Source organism: Centropristis striata, chromosome 1 (assembly GCF_030273125.1).
Source record: "Centropristis striata isolate RG_2023a ecotype Rhode Island chromosome 1, C.striata_1.0, whole genome shotgun sequence".
NCBI classification, from domain to species: domain Eukaryota; kingdom Metazoa; phylum Chordata; class Actinopteri; order Perciformes; family Serranidae; genus Centropristis; species Centropristis striata.
Genome location: NC_081517.1, coordinates 45679013 through 45692778, shown reverse-complemented (window position 1 = coordinate 45692778; position 13766 = coordinate 45679013). Strand labels below are relative to the sequence as shown.

The window sequence follows — 13766 nt, the reverse complement described above, 5'->3', positions numbered from 1 at the left end:
AGACAAAAACATGTGATTAAAGAAGCTGTGAAGGTGCACTGAGGAAAACAACAACTACTGGACCAAAAAAGACACAAAAAGAACAAAAAAGACGTAAAATAACCAATAAAGAGACACAAAATGACCAAAAAAGACGTAAAATAACCAATAAAGAGACACAAAAAGAACAAAAAAGATGTACAATTACCAATGAAAAGACAAAATTGATAATTATTATGGTTATTATCAATAAAAACATGTTAAATGTCTAGATATCAGCTGTTAAATTAAACTCTTATCAGATATTTTTGTTGTTATCATTATATTTGTCCAAATTATTTAGACCGTAATCACTTAGCAAGAGTATTGACATACTAAGTGACGGATTTAACACGGAGACTCAACTGTGGCCGCTAACTGTGCACAACGTCAGCAGCTGATGATAAACAAACCAGCATGGCTAATTATACACAGCGTCTCCTGATCATAAACATAGTGATTTATCCGGCATCACTAACTGTGCACAGAGTGTCTGGTGATCGCTAAGTAAAAACCTTAAGAAGAGCTTCCGGCCCCCGTGGCTCGTTAAGAAGAGCCTCCGGCCCCCGCGGCTCGTTAAGAAGAGCCTCCGGCCCCCGTGGCTCGTTAAGAAGAGCCTCTGGCCCCCGCGGCTCGTTAAGAAGAGCCTCCGGCCCCTGTGGCTCGTTAAGAAGAGCCTCAGGCCCCCGTGGCTCGTTAAGAAGAGCCTCTGGCCCCCGCGGCTCGTTAAGAAGAGCCTCCGGCCCCGCGGCTCGTTAAGAAGAGCCTCCGGCCCCTGTGGCTCGTTAAGAAGAGCCTCAGGCCCCCGCGGCTCGTTAAGAAGAGCGTCAGGCCCCCGCGGCTCGTTAAGAAGAGCCTCCTCTTCTTAGCCTAGCCGCCGCCGCTAACTGTGCACAATGTCAGCAGCTGATGATAAACAAACCAGCATGGCTAATTATACACAGCGTCTCCTGATCATAAACATAGTGATTTATCCGGCATCACTAACTGTGTCTGGTGATCGCTAAGTAAAAACCTTAAGAAGAGCCTCCGGCCCCCGCGGCTCGTTAAGAAGAGCCTCCAGCCCCCGCGGCTCGTTAAGAAGAGCCTCCGGCCCCCGCGGCTCGTTAAGAAGAGCCTCCGGCCCCCGTGGCTCGTTAAGAAGAGCCTCTGGCCCCCGCGGCTCGTTAAGAAGAGCCTCCGGCCCCCGCGGCTCGTTAAGAAGAGCCTCTGGCCCCCGCGGCTCGTTAAGAAGAGCCTCTGGCCCCCGCGGCTCGTTAAGAAGAGCCTCCGGCCCCCGCGGCTCGTTAAGAAGAGCCTCCGGCCCCCGAGGCTCGTTAAGAAGAGCCTCGGCAACACTGCTTCACCAGCTTTTACAAATGTTGCGTGTTGTTGTGGCGTCCAGTACTACGTCACATCCTGCTTAGCGTTCTATCCAATCAGCAACCAGGCTGTTTACAGGGAGAATAAAGACCCTGCTCTACTACAGGGACTAAAGAAGTCCTGACAAAAGTCCTCTAGGACGGCTCGTATTCAGATTAGGGAGTTTTGCTGAGTGAAACCGCCTCATTCTGGGTATTGGACCGTAGTGGAAACAGCCTTTATTGACTCGTGTCTTTAATAATTCAGTTTCTCTGGGCAGCAGCATATAAACTCCAGTATTCTCTCTTTATTCTGCTCATATAGAGATGTTAAATGAAGTGCAATGTTGCAAAATGTGTGTTTGTGTTTAAGAGTGAACAGATAGATGAAGCCAGCGATGCTGCAGAGCTTTAAAAGGACTTCAGTCCCCTTTATGCAGGAGCGTCTTCATTAAACACACATATCAGCTGCCAGGAGGCGGCCATTACCTCAGAATATTACAGCTCCACTCTCCTCCTCCTCCTCCTCCTCCTCCTCCTCCTCCTCCTCCTCCCTCTCTCCTGGATTTATCCTGATACCTCTCTCTCTCTCTCTCTCTCTCTGCCAGTAGGAAGGTGTGATACGCAGCATTAGCACCACGTTTTTCTTCTTTACAACCTGCAACAAAGAAAACAGAGCCTGAGACAGGAACAGTGTCTCTGAGTTCCCTCAGTGCTGTTAAAGATGTTTGGATGCTTTAATTAGAGAGAAAAACCTTAAAACCTCTCAGAGTGTGTCAGCTGTTGACTTACAGCACTGTGATGCCCCCCCCCCCAGCGTCCCGTGGGGTTGTAGTGTGTGTATTGCATAGTGTGTGTGTTGTATAGAGTGTGTGTTGTATAGAGTGTGTGTTGTAGAGTGTGTGTTGTATTATATCTCAGCGTAGCAGCGTAGTAGTCCGTGTTGAATGGTAATTTCCTGCTGAGTCAGCAGCCGTCCATACAGCAGATCTGTCACAAGTTAGAGGCTGAGGAGGACTGGGGTGTGTGTGTGTGTGTGTGTGTGTGTATGTGTGTGTGTGTGTGTGTGTGTGTGTGTGTGTGTGTGCGTGTGCGTGTGTGTGTGTGTGGTATTTTATGTCAGTGAACTAAACTAAAACGTGTGTTCAGCTCCTGTGTGATGACATCACACCTCTAACGTTTAGATTAATTCACTTCCAATGGGCGGACCAGCGTCACCATGGCGTCGCCATGACGATTACACACGTTATTGACCATACGCCTGCGTCACGGTGAACTACGCCTCAAATACGTGACATGAAGACCATGTGACTGTTAACAACTATTGTACATGAGCTAGAGCAGCTATTCTCAACCTTGGGGTCGGGACCCCAGTTGGGGTCGCAAGATGATTTCTGGGGGTCGCCAAATCATTTTGGAAGTCAGCTCTGTCTCCACTGTGTTAAAGTGTTCATGTGTTAATGTGTTTTAGTCTTTTTGGTCATTTAATGTCTTTTTTTGGAATTTTTTTGTGTTTTTTTGTCATTTTGTGTCTTTTTTTGGTGATTTTGTGTCTTTTTGTGTCATTTTCTGATCATTTTGTGTCTTTTTTTGGTCATTTTGTGGTCAATTTGTTTCCTTTTTTGTAATTTTGTGGGGGTTTTTTAGTCATTTTGTCTTTTTTGGTCATTTTGTGTCTTTTTTTGTGATTTTGTGTCTTTTTTAAGTAATTTTCTGTGTTTTTTGGTCATTTTGTCTCTTTTTTGGTCATTTTGTGTCTTTTTTGGTTATTTTGTGTCTTTTTTTGGTCATTCTGTTTATTTTTTTGGGTGATCTGAACTGTGTGTGTGAGATTGTGTTCAGTGAGCGGGGGTCGCGGACAACATGCATGTTAAATTGGGGGTCGCGACTCAAAAAGGTTGAGAACTACTGAGCTAGAGGACAGGCTGTGAGTGTTTGTGGAGTCTAACAGCGAGGATCATCGTCTCAATCTACAAATAATTATTTACTTTATGATGACGAATTTTTATATCATCATCACAATCAATTAGTGTTATTGTTCTCCAGATGGCCACAAATCTGTCTGTTCTTCGGTGAAAATATGTCGTCTAAAAACATATTCCTCATCCATAAATCTGGTCGATTGGTTCCGAGGGTTCAAAGTCCAGATCAGCAATAAAATCATCAGCGCTGTTTTCATCAGATCTCTTCCGTCACTTCCTGCTGAGCTCCTCCGCTATAGATATATATGTATATAGATAGATAGATATGCCTCCGCTATAGTCGTCTTCACCATGATTTATAAGTTCTGGAAAAGTCCCATGATGCATTGCGACACTCCCACATGGATTCTGATGCATTTCATTGGCCAAGAGACCGAAAATAGGTGGAAAAAACTACAAATACTACAAAACCACGTATCCTCTTTCCTCTTTAATGGTAGAATAACACAACAGGCCCAACAGGTTTTAATGGTAGAGATGAGGTAATGCTTTCCCGCCTTAAACGGGTTAATCATCAGCTGAGGTGTACACACAATGTCCAGGTGTGAACTTAACTTGCTGTTTGGTAGGTTTACCTGCCTGCAGACGCCATAATCTCATCACCGCTGAATATTCAGCAGCCATGTGGAAGACTCAGTCTCTTCACCATGTGATCCCATCAGAACTTCTACCGTTTATCCCAATTCGGCACCTATGCTCAGTCCCATTATGTTTTACAGACATTTGTAGTTAGCTAATAAGGTAAAACATTTAGTTTATGCTGCATTTTGCTGACTTTTACTTCCCAACGTATCATGACAGGTACTTCCATCAAAACCGCCTGATTAAGCCTCAGGTTTAGGCGGGAAAAACTTTAAGTACGTACAAGATGCTGTGTGTGTGTGTGTGTGTGTGTGTGTGTGTGTGTGTGTGTGTGTGTGTGTGTGTGTGTGTGTGTGTGTGTGTGTGTGTGTGTGTGTGTGTGTGTGTGTGTGTGTGTGTGTGTGTGTGTGTGTGTGTGTGTGTGTGTGTGTGTGTGTGTGTGTGTGTGTGATCCCTGTGGATGTGGACTTAGAGAAAGAGAGGAAGGAGAGCAGCAGTAGCCTTTAAGATTACGCAACATTATGCAGCTTTCCACTGTGTGTGTGTGTGTGTGTGTGTGTGTGTGTGTGTGTGTGTGATCCCTGTGGATGTGGACTTAGAGAAAGAGAGGAAGGAGAGCAGCAGTAGCCTTTAAGATTACGCAACATTATGCAGCTTTCCACTGTGTGTGTGTGTGTGTGTGTGTGTGTGTGTGTGTGTAATCTCAGGGCTCCTCTCTGATGTAACGGATGGACACATAAACAGGTTTTAGAGCCTTTTAAGCACACAGTTGCATAAGAATGAAGTTTGAAGTGCGGAGTATTCTTGGAGGATTTACAGTCTGACGCCAGAATATAAAAATATAATCTGGCAACGTTTTAAAACATGCAACGAGCGACAAGAAACGGGCAACGGAGAGAGAGATCCATCAATAATGCTCTTTAATGAAATGAGCAACGGGAGACAACAGAGACACGGCGCCGCGGAGACGTTGTCATGACAACAGGAAGTGTTAACAGAACCCTGCACAGGGATTACACCGTCTCTTTAAATGATGATGTCACCAGTGTTAGTCTACCAGTGAGCCACTTTATAACTAATGATTGATCCTCATCAATCATCAGAAGGAACTTCCAGTCAGTCAAAGGTCTGGAGAAGGTGTTTGATATTGGCCGTTTCCATGGTTACCTTCACCGCTATGTAGAGATTATAAAGTCCATACAAAGTAAAGCATATTAAGATCATAACTCATATACAACAACTTCCTTACTTACTACTAATAATCAATATTTTTTCTTCTTTAGCTAACTTCTTGGCTAAGTATTTATCTAAGTAGCTTGTTAAGCTAACTTCTTGGCTAGGTATTTAGCTAAGTAGCTTGTTAAGCTAACTCCTTAGCTAACTTCTTGGCTAGGTATTTAGCTAAGTAGCTTGTTAAGCTAACTCCTTAGCTAACTTCTTGGCTAGGTATTTAGCTAAGTAGCTTGCTAAGCTAACTACAATAACTTATTCTGAGGTTATTGAGGGAAAACTCTTAGTTAATGTCTCACTGGTTGTATAATAAGGCCATGCAGAATAAGGCATTAATAACTACTGAATAATGACTCATTAAGAGACAATATGTTACTGATTTACATGCTAATAAGCAACTAATTAATGTTGAATATGTGTTCCCTTATATAAAGTGTTACGGAAGAAGAGGGGTTTCTGGGATCAGTTCCCGTTGCTTCTTACCTTTTATTTTCTTATAGAGCACACCTACGTCACACACACACACACACACACACACACACACACACACACACACACACACACACACACACACACACACACACACACACCCCCCTCCGTGTTCCCACGCTCCTCCCTGGAGGTGATCTGAGCCGGTCTTCCCCCGGACTCCTTCTGTTCCTCTGGTCACGGAGACACGAAATACATCATGAGTTGGTGGACAAGTCTGAGTGTGTGTGTGTGTGTGTGTGTGTGTGTGTGTGTGTGTGTGTGTGTGTGTGTGTGTGTGTGTGTGTGTGTGTGTGTGTGTGTGTGTGTGTGTGTGTGTGTGTGTACCTGGGTTCCTCCATATGTTGTTCCCACGCACACTGTGGGACAGTCACATGGGTGTGTCCAGCCCTCACACACACACACACACAGACACACATAGACACACACAGACAAACACACACACACACACAGACACACATAGACACACACACACACATACACACACAGACACACACACACACACACACACACACACACACACACACTCTGCTGCATTAACACACACACACACAGAGACATTTATAGCAGGAACCATATGCTCCTAAAATAGTTTTCTTCAGCCAAAAACTGCTACTTCGTGATCCACGATAAACACACACACACACTCTGTCTAGTTCTTGTGTCTTTGTGAGGACCCTTACAGACCCTGACTTCATCAGTTAAAGTTCTCCGTCGCTGAGACGGGTTTCCATCATTTGGAGTTCAGAGGTCACTGATTAGATCAGTAGCTGTGTTTCCTGTAGACCAGGGGTCTCAAACTCTAATGACCTGGGGGCGCTGGAGGAACTAAAAAAAGACACAAAATTACAAGAAAAGACTAAATATGACTGAAAAAAATAACTTACTTAAAAAGACACAATCACAAAAAAAAAAGACTGAAAAACCACAAAATGACTTATTTGCAATTCTTCTGCATCAGTATTTCTTCAGCAGGTTTCACACTGTTTCACACTGACCTGACTCGGCTGGAGCGCCAATAAAACTTCAGTCAGAAGATTTTCTTTAACTTTAATTCATGTAGTTGTAAACTCTGCTCGTCCGCTGATCCGGGGCCGTGTCGCGGGGGCAGCAGGTCAAGCAGTTAGTTACTGTAAACTGAACCTTGAAACCAGGTCTGAACCTACAAACAGTCCTCTGAAGGAGTGAGGACCTGGCAAAATGTCCTCACTTCTCAATATGTCCTCACTTCTCAAAATGTCCTCACTTCTCAAAATGTCCTCACGTCTCAATATGTCCTCACTCAGTTGGTTTAAAACATGTTCCGGTCCTCACTATGTAGGAAGTACAAGTACACACACACACACACACTCTGTAGTGTCCTAAAGCGTTTCCTTCTTGCGTCGCCAGGTGAATATCAGCCAACGGGACACACCCAGTCTCCTACGCATGTACACACACACACACACACACACACACACACACACACACACACACACACACACACACAGAGTAAAGAGTGTGTCAGCAGCCACCTGTTCCTCTCCTCCTCCTCCTCACCCCCTCCTGCTGTCCTTCCTCCTCCTCCTCCTCCTCCTCCTCCTCCTTTAATCTCAGCCTTCCTTCCTCTTCCGTTTGGAGTCAGCCCAGCTGACCTTTGACCCCTGCTCTTTTCTCCAGGTGCTTCTCAGTCAGGTGCACCGGCTGCGGGCTCTGGACCTGCTGGGGCGGTTTCTGGACCTGGGTCCCTGGGCCGTCAGTCTGGTACGTTAACACACACACACACACACAGGTAATACAGGTAATACAGGTAATACAGGGACGCCTCAGACAGGTAATACAGGGACGCCTCAGACAGGTAGGATATCAGGAGAGAGTTAAATGTTTATTGTCAATTATTTCACAAAGTGAAACATTATATAGGTGCATTACGTGTAGAGAGAAATATTTCAAGCAACTCAAACATGTCTTTGTGCAGAATAACACAAAATGACCAAAAAGACAGAAAAAGACCCAAAAGGACACAAAAATGGCATAAACTTACCAAAATAGACAGAAAATGACTAGAAAATGACCAGAAAAAATGACACAAAATTACCCAAAAATGACATAAACTTACCAAAATAGACAGAAAATGACCAGAAAATGACGAAAAAATGACACAAAATTACCCCAAAATGACTTAACTTACCAAAAAGACAGAAAATGACCAAAAAATGACATTTTTGGGTCATTTTTAGCTAATTTTGTGTTTATTTTGGTAATTTTATGTCATTTTTGGGTAATTTTGTGTCTATTTTGGTAATTTTATGTCATTTTTAGTTAATTTTGTGTTTATTTTGGTAATTTTATGTCATTTTTGGGTCATTTTGTGTCTATTTTGGTAATTTTATGTCATTCTTGGGTAATTTTGTGTCTATTTTGGTAATTTTATGTCATTTTTGGGTCATTTTGTGTCTATTTTGGTAATTTTTGTCATTTTTGGGTAATTTTAGGTCTTTTTTTTTATTTTATCTCATTTTTTGGTCAATTTTTGAATAAAATCAGCCCGTTCAGCCCTTATTGTTGCTCTCAGTCCAGTTGGTACTTCAACACTCTGAAAGCTCCAAAAGACAAACAGAGGACAAACATCTGAGCTGGAGTCAACATCACTTTGTTTACATGTTTACATGTTTACATGTGAGGCCTCCGGTGGTCTTGGTGGTCCTGGAACAGAGACCAGGATCAGACCTGTGATATGAATCCTGCTCTATAAACACCAGCTCTGTGTGACTGTTTGTTTGTTTGTTTGTTTGTTGTTGTCCAGGCCCTGTCTGTGGGGATCTTCCCCTACGTGCTGAAGCTGCTGCAGAGCTCGGCCCGAGAGCTTCGTCCTCTCCTCGTCTTCATCTGGGCCAAAATACTGGCTGTCGACTCTGTGAGTTCTATTAAACAACAATAAATATAGATTTATATATCATAAATATAAACAATATAAAACACTCAGACACATTAAAACTGTTCTGTCTTATCTTTACTGCTTCATCTTCTCTAAACTCTTATTGTTGTTGTTGTTTGTTGTTGTATGAGCTTATAAACATCAGAGGTTTATTATCATGTTATGAAGCCTGTCTGAATGTTCTCTATGGGATTATTACTTTATATTTACCTTCAACTATTTTAATAAAGAGCAGAAATGATTATTTAGTTGGTGTTTCAGTCAGTGACTTTGATCTGCAGCAGACTGAGAACATGAATAAATCCTGAAGCATCAGATAATAAATCATGTTGTTTTTTGGAATAAGTTAAATGATTTAGAATCAGACGTATTGATTCTCACAGTTTTATTTAAACCAGATCCTGGTGATCCTCCTCTGTTTATCACCTGAAGGAATAATATTTATATTTATTATTATTATCTATATATGCAGGAACTGTTGTTAACTTCTAGTTAAAGCAGTAACAGAAACACTTTTAGTGGCTCATAAGAGATAAAAACAGGGATTATTTTTTGTATTTGAGTATAAAATGATTCTTGGGATTTGGATGAATTAGGTTTTAATTTTGAAACTAAAAAGTTAAATTTCAGTTACTGGAGGTAAATCATTATAGATTAAGGTCTTGGCTGTTGTACTGGTGCAACCTCCGATTTTTATTTTTATTTTTCATGAAATATGCGTTTTTCCAGTTATTACTTTGTTTTTTGTTTTTCAGACACAATAAAAAGCAAATTCTTTTTTATTTATTTGGTCTAGTACGTATTTAGTGTTTTTAAATCATTATCTGGCAGTCTTAGTACACAGAAATGCTGTTTAATGTTGAATATTCACTTTTGTTCATTTTTATACTGTTTCACTCCTTTAAAAGATCTAACATTATACAACAAATCTAAATAGAAAAAGTCTGTTTTTTATTTCATATTTTTGTATTGAAAGAGACTATTGCTTTAATAACTTACAACATTATTTTTGTTTTGTTTTGATTTTTTAGAAAAAATGACAAATCAATCACTTAAAACATTAGAAAACCCAGAGACCAGGTTCCATCTTCAGTTTAACACTTTAAAGATAGTTTTAATATTTCATGTTTTCTTTCACTCATCAGATCCACTAAGCAGCTTTATTGATCATGTAGCTAGAACGAAAAGCTCCTTAGTTAGATTATCATGTGACTGTTTACTGACAAACAGTTTAAGACATTTTCAGGCTGTCTGTTTGTTTGTTTGTTTGTTTGTTTGTTTGTTTTGTCTTCTATTAGTTCTCATTAATACTCCATGGACTGGATGAATCCAGCCGACACACTGGAATATAAATGTGGCATTATTGTTTTTTGGCATTTAAATGTTTTTATTTATTTATTTTTGTAGAGAAAACTGTTTAGAAGAGACGAAGAAGATGATCAACAGATGTTTTATCTCCACTTTCCTCTCTCAGTATTCTGCTTTAGATCTATGAGAGACCTGAAGAAACATCTGCTATGAAATTAACCCTCTCCTCCTGTCTGTCTGTCTGTCTGTCTGTCTGTCTCTCTGTCTGTCTGTCTGTCTGTCCTCCTGTCTGTCTGCCTGTCTCTCTGTCTGTCTGTCTCTCTGTCTGTCTGTCTGTCTGTCTCTCTCTCTGTCTGTCTGTCTGTCTGTCTCTCTGTCTCTCTGTCTGTCTCTCTGTCTGTCTGTCTGTCTCTCTGTCTGTCTGTCTGTCTGTCTCTCTCTCTGTCTGTCTGTCTGTCTGTCTGTCTGTCTGTCTCTCTGTCTGTCTGTCTGTCTGTCCTCCTGTCTGTCTGCCTGTCTCTCTGTCTGTCTGTCTCTCTGTCTGTCTGTCTGTCTGTCTCTCTCTCTGTCTGTCTGTCTGTCTGTCTCTCTGTCTCTCTGTCTGTCTCTCTGTCTGTCTGTCTGTCTGTCTGTCTGTCTGTCTCTCTAGTCGTGTCAGGCTGACCTGGTCAAAGACAACGGACACAAGTACTTCCTGTCTGTTCTGGCGGACAGCTACATGCCGGTGAGTTTTCATGCTGTTGTGAGGACCAGAGGGACTCATGAGGTTCTCCTTCCTTCATGTAGAGCTTCAGACTGCTAGTTATGGTTCCTACTAGAACATTTCTGTGCTCTATCTTTGATATCAACTTATTTTATGATTGAATATTCCAAGTATTCTTTAAATATCTTGTTTTTGATAACAACAGATCATTATTTACATTTTGCCTCTCATACTTTATGAAGAAAAAGAGGTTTTGTATTATTACATAGCTAACTACTTGGCTAAGTAGTTAGCTTAGCAAGCTATTTAACCAAGTAGTTAGCCAAGAAGTTAGCTAAGTAGTTAGCTTAGCAAGCTACTTGGCTAAAAAAAATTGATGTGAGTCATTTTTGACCCATGTTGTGCATTAGAAGAGTAGTGACACAAAAAGAGATTTTATTTAAAAAAAAAATTAAAAAAACTGTATAATAAAGATAAGTTGTCCTTGGTGTGTTCCAGGCGGAGCACCGGACCATGGCGGTCTTCATCCTGGCGGTCATCGTCAACAGCTACAACACAGGACAGGTACGTGTGTGTGTGTGCATGTGTGTGTGTGTGTGTTCGGTGTGTGAAAATACACAACACATAAAAACACAAAAAATTACAAAAACAACCAAAAACATAATTTTCTTTTTTTACAAAAACACATAAAAACATACAAAGAAATTACAAAAAACACAACAAAATTTAAAAAACACAAACATAAAACGTTTTTATTAAATTACAAAAACACATATAAACACACATAAAAAACACAACAAAATTAAAAAAAACACATTACACAAAAACATTTTTTTTACAAAAAACACAAAAAATGTACAAAAAACACATAAAAACACGCAAAAACACAAACAAAAACATTTTATTTTATATATTTTATTTAACTATACAAAAAACGTAAAGAAATAACAAAAAACACAAAAAAAAAACGGTAAACACAAAAGATTGCATTAAAAAAGCTGAATGCACACTGCAGAATTATAAAAATCTCTGCATAAAAAAGTCCAGACTCACTCTCCCCCCAGTAATACTCCATCTTTCTCCCCTCTGCTTGTGTTTTCTGCAGTTATTTCCTGTCTGGTGTTGTGAATGTTCCATATTTTTTCCTTCCATTACCTGACAGCGTTCTCTCTCTACTTTCTATAAATGTGACGAACCAGAGGTGCTCTCTGTGCTCCGAGGCTCAGAAGGAGCCATTCTTCTTCCAGCGTAGTGCTCCTAAATGCTGCTAGCTCTCAGCCTGTAAATAATAGATGCTGGCAGCATTACAGAGACTCTCTGCTGCTCCACATCTCCATTATTTATCCTCCAACTTCAACAACAGCGCTCATTACTGCAGCAAGTCATAGCTTCATAGCTTCACAGCTCCTCTCTGGGTTCAGCTGGGAGGTGATCCGACACATGAAGGAGGAGACGATGCTGCATTAGTTCTGATGACGCCTCAGTCTGAGGAGACACACCACACAAAACATGTTTTATGCTTCATGTGTGTGTGAGTTGTTGAGTTAAAAGCTTTAATGTTTACCAGGAAAATCAAAGTGGAGACACACAAACTGTTGTCGTTGTCACACAGAAACAACGTTTACCAACAACAGCAAAGAAGAACTAGATGTAGTCTGAAAGTCAAACCAAGAGATCCTTTGACCCTCTAAAGTGTCCAAAAGCTCCAAATAATCCAGAAACAAAGCAGCGTGGAGCCCTACTGTACATTTACCTCTAAAGTTCTGCCTGTAAACTGACTCTAAATGTTAGATTTGACACCTTTGGTCACATTTGCAACATTTTAAATTCTTTATTGAGCATGATAGTGTTTTGAAAGTAAAAAAAAGATTCAAAATCAGATTTTATGTTGGACTAAAGGACTAAAAAAGACACAAAATGACCACAAAAAGACACAAAATGACTAAAAAAAGACACAATGACTAAAAAAAGACAAAAAATGACTTAAAAAAAACACAGAAGACAGAAAAAGGACTGAAAAGATACAAAAGACACAAAATGACCACAAAAGACACAAAATGACTAAAACAAGACACAAAATGACCACAAAAGACACAAAATGACTAAAAAAAGAAACAAAATGACTAAAAGAAAACACGAAGACAGAAAAAGGACTAAAAAGATACAAAATGACAAAAAAGACACAACAAAAGACACAAAAATACACAAAATGACAAAATAAAAAATGCATTGCAGTGCAGCTTAAGGCACTTCCTGGTTTGCCTCCCTGCTCTGACCAGGAGGTTGCCGCCTGGGAAACATTCTTTCTCTCCAGTCTGCTTCTTCCTATCAGAAACTCTTCTCCCAGTCCATTCTGCTCCTCACATCCCATTGATTGCTGTTAAGCTTCAGTCAGTTAAAGTAAATACTTGATGTTGGTGTTTAGTATTAAAAGGGAAAATGGATCTGCAAATCATTTACTATAAAACATCTATAGAGGAAGGCTTTTATTTTATTAACAGCATCTAAAGTCTGAGATGAAAAACTGAAAAACTGATAGAAATATAGATAGATAGATGGAAAGAACTATGTCTCTTAAATATGTGCATTTCTCCTGAGTTCGTGACTGTAATGAGGTAAATATAGTTCATCATTATGTTTCAGTAGGTTGGAGAGAGCACTGATGTTTGTTCACACAGTAAAATGTGTGAAAGGTTGAAAAGAGTAAATCATAGCGCTGCAGATCTCATCATCTTTATGTCCATCGTGGTGTGAGGTCAAAGGTCAGTGGTGATTAACGGCCTAATGAGCTACAAGCTGCTCTGGAGGGTCAACAATGACTTCTGGTGCACATATTGTCTTTTTATGAAACATGAAGCCGTGGCAGGTCAGTGTTGACATCAGGACAAACTGTTATTACTGCATAGCTCACAGTCCACAGGCACAAACTGTCATAAAAAAAAGTTATTATCTGGTTTTCACATTTCCAATTGTTTCCAATTGTCCTTGAATGAATCATGAGCGACAAACGTGAAAAATATCCAAACCTAAAAAAAAACCTGATTCTTCATATTTCACACTTTGCACCAACTAGATCCTGAAGAAAACAACAACAAACATACAATTAAATATATACTGTAGATAGAGAGATGGATGGATGGATGGATGGATGGATGGATGGATGGATGGATGGATGGATGGATGGATGGATGGATGGA

At 40.5% G+C, this 13766-nt stretch overlaps 1 protein-coding gene across 3 annotated transcripts in view; it reads left to right on the top strand.

Annotated features, from left to right (window-relative positions):
• rptor (regulatory associated protein of MTOR, complex 1) overlaps positions 1 to 13766 on the top strand; it is a 234157-nt gene that overhangs the window by 158090 nt on the left and 62301 nt on the right. For all 3 annotated transcript variants that reach the window (XM_059343832.1, XM_059343841.1, XM_059343824.1), the window contains exons 13-16: positions 7301 to 7384; positions 8427 to 8537; positions 10516 to 10590; positions 11068 to 11133. In XM_059343832.1, the coding sequence (XP_059199815.1) occupies positions 7301 to 7384; positions 8427 to 8537; positions 10516 to 10590; positions 11068 to 11133 (336 nt within the window). The remainder of the gene's footprint in view (positions 1 to 7300; positions 7385 to 8426; positions 8538 to 10515; positions 10591 to 11067; positions 11134 to 13766) is intronic.